At 32.5% G+C, this 16,853-nt stretch overlaps 1 protein-coding gene across 2 annotated transcripts in view; it reads left to right on the top strand.

Annotated features, from left to right (window-relative positions):
• The window catches only part of LOC140743701 (coiled-coil domain-containing protein AGAP005037), a 275,840-nt gene that overhangs the window by 252,527 nt on the left and 6,460 nt on the right, over positions 1-16,853 (top strand). For both annotated transcript variants that reach the window (XM_073075193.1, XM_073075194.1), the window contains 12 exons: positions 774-912; positions 1,222-1,308; positions 1,660-1,841; positions 2,120-2,176; positions 5,660-5,749; positions 7,772-7,834; positions 11,573-11,733; positions 11,899-12,018; positions 12,098-12,207; positions 12,297-12,450; positions 12,518-12,618; positions 12,717-12,861. In XM_073075193.1, the coding sequence (XP_072931294.1) occupies positions 774-912; positions 1,222-1,308; positions 1,660-1,841; positions 2,120-2,176; positions 5,660-5,749; positions 7,772-7,834; positions 11,573-11,733; positions 11,899-12,018; positions 12,098-12,207; positions 12,297-12,450; positions 12,518-12,618; positions 12,717-12,861 (1,409 nt within the window). The remainder of the gene's footprint in view (positions 1-773; positions 913-1,221; positions 1,309-1,659; positions 1,842-2,119; positions 2,177-5,659; positions 5,750-7,771; positions 7,835-11,572; positions 11,734-11,898; positions 12,019-12,097; positions 12,208-12,296; positions 12,451-12,517; positions 12,619-12,716; positions 12,862-16,853) is intronic.

Here is a 16,853-nt window from a genome sequence, read left to right as displayed (position 1 = left end):
TTGCTTAACGCTTGATGTCGTGGTAAACTCGATGTTGTATCTAACAATATTTTTCCACACTCGCCTCCAAGTAACAAGCAAAGAACGAAGCAAAGGATATATAGGATTTGGTGTATCAATTTTTAATTCTAGTTCTCGCGTTGTTGTTATACTTCACACTTCTTTAGCTTATTTACTAAAGGCTACATACAATAATAGTTTAAATGATTTATGATGATTCGTTTATTGTATCTCATAATGGTATCGCTGTAACATTAAAACAAACGTGCATATCCCTAACTTAGATAATATTTTATCCTTCGCATGCTTTTACAAGTTATTCAGGTTCGCTTTAAAATATATTTTATATACTGTTTAAAAATATATTTTTCTACAAATTAGTTTAAAAGTTTTCGGTCTGATTAAATTGCAATTACATAATTATTATTTGCTTACCATTCTTCACCTCAAATCAAGATATCTTATCAATATAATAAATCAGAGCACTTCCGTTAACATTTTTCTTGCATTAAGATTATTCACGAATACGGCTTTAGATTTCTGATATTTGGTACGATCTGCGAATTATATTTTCTTATTTACTATTTCCAATCTGGTTCCAACATCTTATATATAATATGTTATTACCAAACCCAAGAACAATTTCAGACCGCATACTTGAGGACTACACTTTTTCAATTTAAATCTTTTCTTTTGGAACCACTCCCATAACAAGCTGCCTAATTTAGTCAATATGTTGCGTAAATGTAATAATTTATTCAAATTGCTCGCAGTACACGCCAGCGAGGGTTACATGTCGTCTCCCGAGCGCGCTGCTCCTCGAGGGCCGTACGAGGACCCCTACTACACCCAATTTCTGGGGGCTTCAACCAGCCGCGCCAATATCACGCCGGTCATCGACGAGGAAGCTAAGTGAGAACTGTGCATTAAACACCCTATTCACACTGACAATATATTCCCATTTTTATAAAACCTTACCAATTTCTTACATATTATGTTACATCGTTTTCCGATTATAAAACATAATTTTGTTACTAAAATTTGTAGTGTTTTTATTAATCAATCTATTTTCTACCCGAATACTATTCTATTTCAAGTATAAACACAAACAACGTAAATCATTCATTTTGTTTGTAATTTATTATAACAGAACGCGACCTCGTATCAAATTCCAAATCAATGATGAGTTTACTCATACTATTCTATAAATATTTTTTCTAGTGATGGCGTCGTTATTGATGATGCCTATGGTGTCTATCCGATCACCACGGCCCCACGACCAATGGGCCGTCCTCCATATGACGCCAGGTACCTAATAATCATGATTCGAACATCGAAGCCCAAAGTACAAAGCTTGTTTTATTTACGCTTTAATTAAATTGATCGAATGAATACTTTAATTAAATTAATCAAATGGTTTTATGGTTTCATTTCGATTACTCCAGAAATTCACCAATATCGAATAGGATTATGTAAAAATGCCATGCGATATTGTGGCCACAATTATAGGAGCTCTGCGATCCAACGTTGTAGGCTTTAGCGAATTTATCATTACACTATTAAAACACATTACCTTTAGTGTGTTTGTAGTATTATACTTGTTTTGTATCGTTGCTTTGTCACTTTGAAATATCCGTGAACCTGCTTGCGCTCTTTTAGATTGGGCCAGGTGGAAGAAATGCAACGTCTTCGTGTGGAAAAAATGGAGCGCCAACTGGCGAACTTGACTGGCCTCGTGCAGCAAGCCTTGCAAGTACCCCCGGGAGGCCCAAGTGGGCCCGCGCCGGCTGCAGCACCCCGCAATGAATTTCCTGCATACAATGCCAGGGCGCTTAATCAAGGTAAAGTCATTTTCAATATGATTTTCTTTACTAATATTCTTACTTACAGATCAACCGCCACGTGAATATGAATAACGTAAACATATTTTGCAACTTTCTCTCTACTTGTGGTCCTTCTTCTTGATGTTTAATAGTCGCATTATGTGTCTGTAGAGGAAATATAAATGTTTAGCGCAAGCTTTAATTTATGTGTCGTACTTACCACTATTTCATATTTCTAACAAGTTCATTATTATTTATTGTAGAAGGCTAAATACAAATTGAATTTCCACACTCAGATGCCGTGCGATTTGCCAGCCACGAGAGACCCCCCAAATTAGGGAAAGACAGATTTCGTAAGTGTAATTGATCGCGGTTCAAAATTTTGCTAATGCATTGCTAATGTTCATAATTTATTTTTCTCATTTGATTCTGATTCTTTCTGATTTCTGATTCTTAGAAAATTTAACATTTGCGCAATATTTTTTATTGAGATCTATAGGTGTTCTATGATGTTATACATTGTATCTGCAAGTAAGATTTTGCGCAAAGTAACAGGAGAAATACATGATCATTTAACATCGAAGAAGCCTAAGCTATAATTCGTAAAGGTGAAAAACAAAACCACAAATTGTATGTTCTCCACCTTCTTATTACCTAGCGAGTAAATGTGAAGACCTAATAGTAACCTCTTCCGCACCTTTCGGAATGCTCGGGAGGGAAAGTGGCTTTCACTGTATTACAAAAGACGTGTTCCATGTGTAAACACCATGGTCGTAGGGGAAATTTCCCAGCCATCAAAATTAACATTCGCGATGCATTATGCAGTGTCCATACATATTATCATGCAGACAGCTTGCTTGCTAACTCGTGTGGATTTTTCTTTTTTTCAGCTACCTTTACCGACCATTGTATGATCTTTCTTTTATAATGTCCGTTTCTTCATTGTCATCGAACCGTTTATCTCTCGTTTCACATGTAAAATAGATTCATATTAAGATACATACAGCACATAAAGTGTATTTACAGTTTATGCCATCGGAAGAAGGTTTGTATTTAAACGTAATAACAGTTAACGGCCTGTAATTTGTGCCCGAACTTCAAACTAACAATCTAATAATCATGTTATCAAATTTTCGTGTAGGTAATTACTTTGGCGGAGGATCTTCATGTATCTACTGACGGGTAAATATGATCCTGAACAAATTGCCGCCGTATATTGCCGCACATTGTTTAGAGAAGTCAATCACATGTTGCGCCGCATTTCAAAAAAATAAATATGGCGGTGACAATGGAAGTGTCAAAGAAAAGAAGTGGTGTTACCAATAGTAATGAAGGTTATACCTAATGTGCTCATACCTAAAAATGTACGATTACCAAAATGTGATGAGCACAATACTCTCAAATGTCATGTTTAAGGTCAAAACTGACAAACAATTATATCAGAGAATAAATATTTTTAAAACAAGTAGCAGACAAAATATGCCTAATCACATTTTTTGTATCTCAACTACTGAATTTTGGTGACCCCCCGCAGGTTGCTACCGAGTCCATATACGCAATCTATAGGAAATATCAGGTAAATGAATAAAAATAGTAAAAATATATAATTTCACAGCTATACATGAAATTATTTCTATAATTTCTGCTTTTTAGTGCCCAAATTGCAGGCCGGAAACTAAATCATGCTTGATCTGCAACTGTTTGGACACAGGTAGTCCAAAAATATTCATTTCATGTTATCTGTAAATCTCAGTATATTAAGAATTTGTATCAGTTGAATCATTTCATTTCTTTATACATTGTTTTTCATTTAGAGACATTATTCTTTAAACCGTTTTAACAGCCATAAGTTAGTTATTTGAACTTGGCGGTGGATGCGCCCAACTGTTTCTAAATTTTAACGCTCTAAAATGTGTCTAAAATAAATAACTTGACCAAGTGCAAATCGAACCCGCACCTGGAGGGATCCGTCCCACCAAAATTTTCATTCTTTTTTAGTATGTGTTATTATTGCCATTGAAGCATTGTGAATTGAATTGAAAATTGAACTGTGTACCTATATTCTACATTACGGTTCAATGGTTAAAAACGTTTTTCGCTTTATCTATTGCACATAATAGGTAGACAGTTCACATTATCACAATGCATGTACTTCAATGGCCGCTATAATAACAAATAGTAAAAATAAAAAAAATGATTTTTTTTGTGGTTCGTAACTCTCCAGATGCGAGCTCAACTTGCACGTGGCTAATTATTTACGACGCTGATACAAATTATGGGCCCACCTGCCGATCGATGGCTTCGGTTATTGACGATATTTCTGTGAAGACGTCATTATTAAAATTTACAATTTATTTTATCTTTTTTATACTCGTCATTCATTTGACATTATTTACATTTATGATTTACATATTTTTAAATTATACCGTTTCCGTTTATATTTAATTCATTACTTTTATAATCTGATGCAAAGTTTTTTGTATTTAGGTAATTATTACCCGTTTCACACTTTTTAAACCGAACCTTTTGGCAAAACACCTATTTATGCAAGTTCATCTGATAAATGACCACTCCTATTCTGTAGAATCTGAAATTGAAATGCAAATTTTAAATTCCTAATAATGAACTGTTATTGCATTGTTATAAAATGTAGTTAAAACTGAACAGTCAGCGTTATATAATCGCTTTTGTCCCAGATAGCCATTGCATTACATATTCATTATATTTCAATTCTTGAAAATTACTCGTACGAGTTATTTTAAATATCAGGTGTATTTTTTGGTGTTGATAAAAGTAATAAGAAATGTCTTCCTTAGGACAATATTCTTAAATGTTGTAAGTACAGCAACACGTTATCCATTAGTTTCTTATGTAATCATTAACTTTGTATTAATATACCTACATCAAAGTAGTCTGCCTTAAGTTTCAAATTATTCAACTCTTAATGATTGTAAAGTTGTTCACCATACCTTTTCGTTCAATTCACCTTAATGTGATGTCAGATTGATATTTTCTTATGGGATCTTTTAAGTTCCACCAAATTACGAAATGGGAGCAATATACTAATAGCGATAATATATCTATTAATTTGTACTTATTTCAAAAATGAGATAATAATTTAGCTGATATTACTCGTTCCAGTACAGTACAAATTTTCTTTTTGACATGATAATTATTGTAAAAAATATTTTATTTGGATGAGATTCAGCAACATTCGCATTTGTTCGGATGATGGACATACCAATGATAAATAATATGTTGATATTGACTATTTTTAAAACGTAACCGAAGTAAAAAAATAACATTTTATCTTTGTTATATTATTTCATTACTATTAAAATGTAAAAAAAATAATATTAAAATTATGCAACAAATACCGGTTTAGTATAAAATGCGTGGAAATTTGATTTTAGTTCGCATTCCAGTAATTCGAGAGTAATTAAAACCGAATTTAAAATAAATTAGTAGAAAGTTGAGATAAAGGTATTTTAAACAGGAAAATATTATATATATATATATATATAAATATTATGTATGAGTATTTTTGCAATACTAGTTAGTAATTACCAACATCCGTGATCTATATTATATAAAATGCCATAAAAAATGAGATGTATTAGTCGCCAATTTCTACTTGCATTTCAACTTTCCAAAACGTATGATTGAATTTGTTAACCATTTACGTTGACTGTAAATAGGAAAATTAGATTTACATTTTTTCCTATCATCAAGCCCTTTGCGATTATTAAATGCTGACTGAGATCCCCCAAATTGCAACCCTCCAAATGCACGTTCCTTGGTGTTCATTGATTCGGTATACAAACATTTTATTTCAGAGAAATCAGTATCTTTTGAGAAATCGGTATCCTTTAGTGATGACCCTCCAGACATGAACTCTCCCAAACAACATTCGCCTCAACATTCAGGTATGCAACCAGATATCTCGTAATAAAACTTAATCAGACCACCGATAACTAAAATGACAATGTTTTTTTAAATGTAGCCCTACAGTGCATGGGTGAATACCCAAGGACTAACTTGTAACAGGTGAAACCATCGAAATTTCATGTTTTAAAATTTAAACCATAGATTATAGGACAAAAGTCAGATGAAGCGCAGGGAACTCGAGAGTGAAGCCGCAGTAAATATAAAATGAAAAGCAAATATCATATTCCCAATTTTAAAGCTGGTTTTCAGAATTCATACACAAAGGCTGTGAAGCTTCATAAATGAACGCGAATATATATAAAACAAAACCTTACCGGAAATATGTTTAATTAATATTTAGTTCAGTTTACTTTTTTACGTTACCTTCATTATCGATTTCTACGTTCTCTATATGCCTTTTTTCTATAATCTCACTTTAAATAGGCATCTTAATTTTAATATTGCTAAATATATCTTGAACATGAACTTTCTGAATGTGTTAGTATGAATATTCGTTTCCTCCATCCTATTTACGGCTTTCTTTTAGTTTTTCCTCTTTTATTTTGGTGTTATGGTCCCTCATTATTTGTATTATTTTATTTCCATGCCATACAATGTCCTTTTATTATTATTATCAATTGCTAATGGGTTACTGCCAATATTTTAATCAATTATTCATATAACGCTACAAGTTTTTTATCAATAAAATGGTAGAAGTGAGAAGTGTGTACCAATATCGTATGGTAAAAATAAAGTTAGAAGATCATCATATAATTCTTTAATTTTGATTACGTTAAATTGTTCGTTTTATTGAGAAACTAATTGGCACGAACCCTGTAAAGCTTGCAAAACATAATGAATTTAAACTACTTATTAATAAATAAAATTGTTATTAATAAGTATGTACCCATATTTTATACAAGGACCTTCTTTTGAAAAGAAAAATGCATATCATGCATCTCCACGTCCATCAATAACAAATAAGTGGTATGGTATATTCCATTCCACTTAATTATAACAATTAAATGTGATAATATGTATATAATTAGTAGCAAAATTGAGTTGCATTTAGAATTATTCTTGTTCTTATTAATGTGGCCCCATTTCCTAGAAGACTTTGATTACCAAATTTATTTTTTTAAAAACAACTTTCGCTCTACTTGAATACAATTATATTATTGGTACATTTTGTCCGTGCAATATATTGGCCGAGGTGGGGAGAGCATTTTCATCATGATAACATTTTCTAAATTCGATATTTCTTCCAAATGGAGTTTCTAATCTCACATAAGTATATATGTAATATTTTAGTAGATTTTTTTTTATATTAGATACTTATGTTGTAGGCGCTAAAGAATACAACAAAAAATATTCAATGCACAATGAGTACAAATACACGGTCGGCCGAAAAAAGTGTTATTGTTTTTATAAATTGATAGCCTAAAAAATACCGTGATTTAACGTAAAAATCCAATTATGATTACATTTTTATTCATAATATAAACGTTTTCATAATAGAATATGTATATACCTACAATAGCAATTACCTACTTGTGAGCGTTTTATAATTAAGTGGAATATACAATACAAAGTTTAGTCCGTCCTTAATCGTATTTATACCATATCCTTTGCTCACAATGAGTATGATTATTATTTATAAGACTGAGAACGAAATCTCTTTATGCCTTTACTGACTTCATCAAGATTTAAGAGACCGTACACAATTGAGAAAATCTCCTGAATTCATATCGCACAAACAAGACGTAAATTTAAGAGAATTTGAAGATGTAGTTTTCATATCTATGATCATTATTATTTGCATTGTGTTCTTGCATTTAAGAACAGAATGGAAATCTAAATAGAGATACTGCCATAGCTTTTGCCAAAGAAATTTCATTCTCAGTAACCTACAAAACAATTATAGCTATAATTCTATCTTTACACTTTCGTAGTTAATATCATAACCATACTCATAATTCTTGTATTTGGTTTCTTTCCGCTTACTTCTTTGCCATAACAAGCCGATACAAAGCCGACAAAACCGGCAATCAAATCATCAACATTGCCAAGGACTTCGTCTCAAGGTAAATTATAATATACGTCTAAGACTGTTTTGGTAAGAAAAATACTTTTGAATATTATGCTTAAGATATTATGTACACTGCCTATGGTTAACAATATATTATATGTACTTGTATTATCGAAATGATTTAAGGATATCTCTAATGATAAATATTGTTGGTTGTGTCAGTTGTAGAGGTGGACTTCCATTTGCCTGTCTGTTTTTGAAATGTCTAAAATATTATATATCCAGTTTCCGGCCTACATTATTATGTTCAATTATTAAGAATGTCATATTCTACAATTATAATCTAGCAGCATAACAGAGGGAAAGCACGCTATTTGCCGCCTAATTAGGCGTATTTGTATCATTTTACGTGTATATCCTACTAGCAGAACCCGCGGCTTCGCCCGCGTAAAAAAATATGATATGACATACAAATAACTGTAATCGTAAATTTGTACCTTTAACCATTTTAACTATAAAATAGCATTAATATTTAACTAATGAAAGCTTTTTTTTCGTCACTGTGTACCTAAATTGGTCAAGCTTTCTTCAGAAACATACACTAAAACTGTAATTAGTAGACTGTAATGAAACTTTCTTTAAAATATAAGTTTCATGTAGGATACAATAATTATTATTTACACTATTCCATAGGAACCATCCATGTTATATGGGGCCTTACATACAGTAGTTCTTTCCAGGGTCGCTGGCTGGGCGGTTAGAGCTCCCATTCTTGCCGCCCGCAACTCCAGAAGTCCTCCTTTAGTCTCGTACGACAGGCAGAGGATACTGTAGCCCTGTTCTAGCCCAAAATTTTAATCCAAGGTCTATGTGTCTACCACATCACCATCACTAATCCACGCATAACCACAACCATACCCCACGGCAGGGCAAAATGTTGGCACACAGTGTGTCCAAAGTAGATGCGATGTACCTAATCAGTATACCAAAATGTAGGCCAATTTGAATAAAATTACCTCTCTGCACTCTGTTCTTTTTCCAGACACGCCAATGGAAGTAATTTCAATAACGGTTTTTAAAGAGACTTTCTTTACTTATAGTGCCCTAATGGGGTTGATTGTTGAGTTGCTAAAAATGCTGAAACAGATGTGTAAACAGAAAGGCATAATGCATACACCCTTTTACAGCCGTCTTAAGGGTTGATCTAAAAAAAATCAGTGACTCAGATGCTTCATTGAGTCTAATGATAATTTTTCATAGTGGTTGCTTCCAAATTAACGGATTATAAAATAAAGTTCCAACCCCTATTTAACGACCTTAAGGGTTGATTTTCAAAAAATGGAAAAATAAGTGATATATTATTTACAACCAGAAAGCAAAATACCAATTTTCATAGACTGTGCTTCATAATCGGCTTACTTCTACACAAACTTTCAACCTCTATATTACCCACTTAGGGGTAGATTTTCCATAAATGGCGTTAAAAAAGTTCTATCATTCCCAACCAGAAAGCCAATTGTCAATTTTTACAGTTCTTGATTCCAAATTAAAGGTTTTTAAAATAAAGTTCCATCCCCTATTAAACAACCTTAAGGGTTGATTTTCCTAAAACTGTGAAAGAGGTGTCCCATTACTTCAATCAGAAAGCCAAATAACAATTTTCATAGACTTTGCTTAAAAGACTGCGTACTTCTAAACGAAGTTTCCACCCCGACTTTACCTTCTTAAGGGTAGACTTTCCATAAACGCTGTTAAAGCAGCTCTATTATTTCGAACCAGAAAGCTAGATGCTATTTTTACAATCCTTGTTTCCAAATTAACGGATTTTAAAATAAAATTCTATCCCCTATTAATCCTATCCTATCCTATCCTAACCTATCCTAAACTTAAGGATTGATTTTCCCAAAAACGGCAAAATAGGTGTTCTATTATTTTCAATCAGAAAGCTGAATACAAATTTGCGGACTTCCCAACAAAAATTCAACCCCTTTTTTACCCTTTTAAGAGTAGATTTTCCATATATGGTGTTAAAAAAGTTTTATTATTTCCAACAGGAAAGCCAAATGCAAGTTTTTAGATTCCTTGCTTCCGAATTAACGGAGTTTGAAATAAAATTCCAACCCCCATTTAACGACCTGAAGGGTTGATTTTCCAAAAATGGTGAAATAGGTATTTTATTATTTTCTGTCAAAAACCCAAATACCGATTTTCATATAGTTTACATCAAAACTGGAGGACTTTCATACAAACTTACAACCCTTATTTAACCCACATAAGGGTTGATTTTCCAAAAACGATAGAATTAAAGTTCCACTATATCTAACCAGTAAGGCAAGGACTAACGTTCGTAGTGCTGGCTTTCAAATTGGCAAATTTTAAAATAAGCTGTCAAACCCTATTTTACCAACTTAAGGGTTGATTTTCCAAAAATGGTGATATAGGTATTTAATTATTTTTAATCGAAAACCCAAAAACCGATTTTAATAGAGTTTACATCAAAACTGGGGGAATTCCATACAAACTTACAACCCTTATTTAACCCACATAGGGGATGATTTTCCAAAAACGGTAGAACTATAGTTCTTTTATATCTAACCAGTAAAGCAATGGGTAACTTCCATAGTGCTTGCTTCCAAAGTGGCAAAATTTAAAATAAGCTGTCAACCCCTATTTAACCACCTTTAGGGTTGAATATGGAAAAAACCCTTAGATTAGATTTTTATTACTTTAAAACAGAAAGCTAAATACCAATTTTCATCTAGTTTGTTTTAAAACTGACGGACTTTCATACTAACTTTCAACCCACATTTAACCCCCTTAATGGTGGAATATCAAAAAATCCGTTCTTAGTACACATCTACATTATAAAATAAAGTTATATTTCAAATTTTATGATTCTAGCTTCAGTAGTTTAGTCAAAACCTTGATTAATACGTTTTGAACGTGAGTATCTTTTCGCTTTTATATATATAGATAGATGTAGACCTTGAAATTAAATTAGGGCCCCGGGAGGCACATATCAAATACCATTTTATTTTGACAATTGTTTTTGTTTGTGATATTGTTAGATTTCTTTTTAACGCGTGAAAACCGCAGGTAGTATGGAATAAAACATTGCAATAATTACCATGAGTCGTAATAAACTATGTAAATACGAGATTATTTTATATCATAATATTATTAAGATGAACTGAAAATAAACGGATTCTGAAACAGAAAGGAACAATTGAAAGTGAAACGTGTAAATAAGTACGTGACTTCTTCTGAAATGTATTTGTAACTAGTCGCTTTTGTTCAAATAAAACCGATTGCAGGATCTTTTTCCATTATTATAAGATCAAAGAACGTTACATTGGAAAAAGTGTACAGTCTTATGTCAGAACAACTGTTCTTGGACATCTTCTTATAAATCTGTGAGGAAGACTTCTTTAATAATACTTTGTTTAAGGAAAAAATGATAATGAACTTTTATTATACAATATTGACAAATTAATGTCTCAATCACGTATATCAAGGTAGGATATCCTTAAAACATTTTGATTTTGTGTTTAAGTATTGTTTCACAACTGCAACTCATTAGGTGTGGTAGGTACAAGCATAATAATAATATAGCACTGTCCTCTGCAAATATTTAAATGATCGCTTAATATATACAATATTGCTCTACTAAATGTATAGATCGGAACAAGGACAAATACCCCATCCTGTCACCTAACCAGCTTTATACCATTTGGAATAAATATAATTGTGTCATAATAATATGGGGTACTGACATTCACATGTTAATTAACAGAGCGCGATCGCCTTAAACCGGCGCCTCCGCCCAAGCCCGCTGGTCTGGGCGCGCAGCCTATTGCTCTGGCACCACAGAGGACGTATCAACTCAACGTTACGCCAGATTTCTTCAACCAGATGCGCAACCTGTTGAAGCAAAGTCGCGATCTTAGAATTGAGGTAAACTGTAAAGATGTTACTTGCCGCTTTCATGAGCCGATGCACTGATTGACTCTTGGCAACTTGCGAGTTTTTAACTGCTTTGGCGAACGTAGTTATCTGGCGCTCTTTGCTATTATAAAGTCTATAATTCACCGCATAAGTGTATGGCGATTTGATTCACAGACCAGGAACTTACGTCGCTCTACGCTATCGCACGCGATGCAAATGCGACAGTTGATGGCCGACACCATTGTCAAAATTGGTGCCTTGTCGGCCAGTTTTTCTGAAGAAAACCCTGAATCAGTAAGCTCTTGGACTTATTTATTCCTAGTTTCAAATCGCGTCAATAATGTATACTTACCGCATCATTTATTATTTATAGCAATTGACCCGTGAGGAAGAGATCTATAGGCAGGAAATGTTACTACTGGAGAACGATTTGTATGAGCTGGAAGCCACTGTCGAACGTCTTCGTGGGCAAGCCGCCAATAGGTAAAACACATTGTGTTATGATAATTAAAAGTTCATATTTTCACGTTTGGCATAATAGGAATGGGAACGGAACATAATTAAAAAATCAGCACTACTTATAGGGAAACTCGCGTGAACATGGCGGACATCGAGAGAATCGCAATGGTACTATCAAAGAGCAGCAAAACCGTGGCCGACTGGAAATTGAAATTCCCTATTCTACATGATACAATGAAGTCTAAACTGACTTCAGAAATGGAGAAGGTAAGTTCAAGGCGTTATTGAAAAACATATAAATCATCTTACTCTTATCTAAATTCTGTATTTGTAGGTGGTGCGAAAGGAAAAGATGCTTGAAGACGAACCTGAACGTTTAGAATTAGCTCTTCGCCGTTGCAAGAAATTGACAGGAACTTTGGTAACTTTGAAGCGGTGAGTAATTAAAGGACTTAATATATTTCATTATTTTACGAAATGTTCTCTTGTTTTCGTATTGTTATTATGTAACACTATTATTATTCAATTTGCAGACTCGCATGTGTACAAGAGCAACGTCTTCCACTCTCCGACGGACGCACTTCTCCGGAATCATCGCAGAGCTCTTTCACCGCCGGACCTTCCTCAGAGGATTGCAATTCAGAACCTACATGCCCCTTAGCTACATCTCATAATAAGGTAACAAAGGGCAATACTAATGTATCCCCAAATTAATTAATTGAATACAATAGAGGAATTTAGAAGAACATCTTTCATAGATCCACGATCTAGTTATTTAACAAAAAAAAAACGATGTACCTACTCGTGTGATACAAAAATGTTCTTCTTTGTATATAAACGAGAAATTGAAAATGTCTAACGATTAAAAAGATTTTTGTTTACAGAGTGGTTTAGCAGACACCTCCATCTTAGGATAAATCAATTTAAATGTTTATTTCGTACAAACATAAATTGTTCGCTTAACAATTGCAGGTTTGCCAAAAGTTTAAAATTTGCATTTTTTTCCGACACTTCGATTCTTTTGCGAAGTGTTTTTCTCGTTTATTTATTTATTTGCTCCTTAATTGCCCCTAGTAGCTTAATATTAGCAATAGATTTTTTTTATCACGACTAGTACTGTTATACCTACAAGCTTTTTTAAATAACTTTCGGCATGAGCCCCTTTTATTTATGCAACTTCTGAATTATGCTGCATTTTTTCATAAAATATAATTAACCCTTACACTTTTTAACTTTCACAATCATAGCTGCTTATTCTTTAATATAAAGTGTATTTTAAAAATATTGAAGCAATACATTTTAATGAATGATCTTTTCTGTCACTTTGTTTATTATCCTATGTATTCTGACTGTTACCATTAATTCGGCCTCAAAATTATTGCGAACGGAATGCTCTTTGCGTTTCGTTATTATATTTATTTTTAGATTAAATTGGCATTTAAAAATTTTATTAAGTTCATTATCAGCATCACGCTCTGTCCTTAATCATTTATATTTTATGAGCTCTCATAAAGTTATCGTTAAAAACGCAACGGACGTTTTTAATAGCCGTTAGTACATATCTCTTAGACGAAACTAGTCAGACTTTATATTATTGATGTCGATACGCACACCATAGTATAGCTTAGGGTTGTATTTACTTGGCACACTAATCCTTGTATTTGACACCAAATCTGCCTTGGTAAGTAAGTATGTTACAAATATTTTTTGCCCGCACTGGTTGGATTTTTTACATATTTCAGTTTTAATTTACGAATGTAGCTGATAGATACGACGGAGTGTGATGACTTAATTGAAAAACAGAATACAACAAAATTTGAAATTCTTTTGCACAATCCTGCAACCAAAGCACTATCCATAAACGTTGCATTTTAATCCTCGCTTTTGGAAAATAATGCCAATTTTAATAAACAGTGAGTCATCAACGGATATGTGTTAGTAAGTTGTATAGTATCTGGTATTCGAACTTATTTGCCCGTCCCCTCAACGAACTTAGATTTATATTGGAGTGATTATAATACATTATAGATTAATTCATACAATATGGCATATGTAGCAGTAAAAGTGTACTTAGGCAAAATTATGTTCCCCTATATTATCTATATTATTAAGAGTCGTCAGACAAGATTATAATGCTTCGATATGCATTACCAATAAGCCACTTCATTCTAGATGTTGTAATTATATTTTATCAAAGTATAATAATTTATAGTGATTGGAATATTTATGAACAATTAAAAAAAAATAAAGTTTATGAATTTGCGTTTGTGATGGCATAAGAACAAGATGATGAAGTATGGCAACATCGAAATGAAGTGACCGGTCATAAGTGCGCCAATTTTAGCCCCACTAGTCTTAGGGCGAGATAACTACTATACACGACTGGTCAATGTCACTCGACCAGTCTACATCCCGACTATTATTAACAATGTTAATTATTAATTGCTCCAGTTTTGTCTTTTTGTCAAATTATGTTAATGTTGAATTTTCACCATGTTTTTCCGTGATGGTACGCATCAGTATGCTTGGAGACGGAGCGCCAACTTCAAAGAAGCTATATCTTTAAATGAGTAATAAATCTATTCGTAATAAATCCATTATTATTATTGTTCATGAACTACGTTTCGATATTTCTTTTATTTTTTATCCCACATCAGTATTTTTACTTTTCTTTGGTAATATATTATTCTTCTGTTCATATTCTCTTTTATTATGTAAATTATACACAGACTCGCTCTTCTTTATGCAGGCATGTTGGTGCACATTGGTATACTATGCTTTAGCTATACTGTAAGGTATTAACGCTTCACAATTGTCATTTTGGAGAAATTTATAGGTTTTTACATATTTTTTTCAGTTCAGACACTGTTGAAAAAATCGGTACGCATGCTTACATTCTATGAACATTTCACTTTCTGGATTATGACGAAGTAAAAGTTATCGGGTCTTTGGAAATGGTACTATTTCATGAAGAAGTTTAGTTGGTAACATTTGAAATAAATGTTATGTTACGTACTTATTAGCCGATCGTGTGGTACCATTACTGAATACCTCTCTTAGCTCAGTAAAATATGCATAAATATCCTTGGTACCTACTAATGTCTGCGATTCATCTGGATCACGGTCATTTATAATTAATTCAGCAGTATATAGAAGCAAATAAATTCTTAAAAATAATATTTTATTGCAAACTTCTTTTTTCTATGATATTCTGTTACTTCAGTTTCAATTGCTGAAGTTTGCACATTAATAATCATTCAATTTATTTATGATTTTTCATAAACTTCAATAGTTTTAAAGTAAATAGATCTTGCAAGACAACGTCTTAATGTACAGTTACCACTTTTGGCATGCCTTATGATTTACGGCGCATGGTAACTTAAGCAAGGCCAACAGAATAGAATTAAACCATATTTAGTTAGTATATTAACATTATTAACTAATTTATTTTTGAATTAAACAAGTCAACAACAAACTATGTCTTGGAATTCATTTTAATTTTATTTATTCAATAATGTTAAATAAGATTTATTTTCAAATATTTGATTATACTTAATTTGTTTAATATGTATATGTTGAGAAATAAAAAATTCGTGATGCAATCCTATTAAATTAATAATATTAAGATTATTACAATACTCGTTTACATTTCATTCATTACAATAGTATCTAAATCGTGATTGTAGTCAGAATACTACATATTTAGCTAACTACAATATAATATTGGATACACGTTGCATTTTTTTAAGGATTTACGTGTTTTCTTTTTTATAAAACAATCATGACTTGACTTGATATTTCAATAAAGAATAATAAAACGTACCTTATAATTAGTAATTATTAGATTTGGTATGAATGCACGGTTTTATATTCACTTCTCTAGTCAGATATTCATTTTGTAGTCTCTTATTGTCATCATCCACACACATAGAAGTACGAGTACTACAACATTATAAACGAAGACTTCCAATATTTGTAACTGAACCTACAAAATGAATATCACTATAATTTACTGAATGCAATTTTCTTCCTTACAATAACAGGCACGGGATGTTTCTGGCTTTGTAATAGTTAGTGCATCTTGCTGTTTTTTTGTTTTGTTGCAGCACGTACTCGATAGCAGAAGCAGCTCGAAATCTAGATCTTCCGGGATACATGACATCCCTTAAATCCTTATCATCCTGCTTCCCGATACTTCTTCGACGTGTCAATTTCTAAACTCACAGAAATAATAATATCCTCATCACTAGCTACTTCATTTCATGTTCATTCTCTATACCTTTCTACACCAGCCGTAGATTTAAACATTACAACATTACAGAACAATCCTTACCCTAGTATCCTCTTTAAAGTTTTCAAATTGACTAACCCTCACCTCTGGAGCACAGGTAATTTGTTTTTATAAAGTTTTGTACCGCTTACAGTACGTCATGACATTACAACTTACATAATCCAGCACATTTATAATGATGTAGGTAGCTCATAGTTTGCAGTTCTTTAACGGCTTACATTTTAGTTAATTTAATCTTTACGAGGTAACTCTGACGTAGCTTTCAACTCAGTAGTCAGTTGCTCAAGTTTATTCACATTAAGATATAATACACGTATTTAAAAATTTTGACTAATGGCAAAATCATCACAATTGTTAAGAGTGAAATTATTCTTCTTTA

The sequence above is a fragment of the Epargyreus clarus genome, unplaced genomic scaffold (assembly GCF_041222505.1).
Source record: "Epargyreus clarus isolate Ecla_fem2 unplaced genomic scaffold, WU_Ecla_fem_2.2 ptg000007l, whole genome shotgun sequence".
Lineage (NCBI taxonomy): Eukaryota > Metazoa > Arthropoda > Insecta > Lepidoptera > Hesperiidae > Epargyreus > Epargyreus clarus.
Note: the sequence above shows the minus strand (reverse complement) of the source record. Positions and strands in the feature narration are given on the sequence as shown.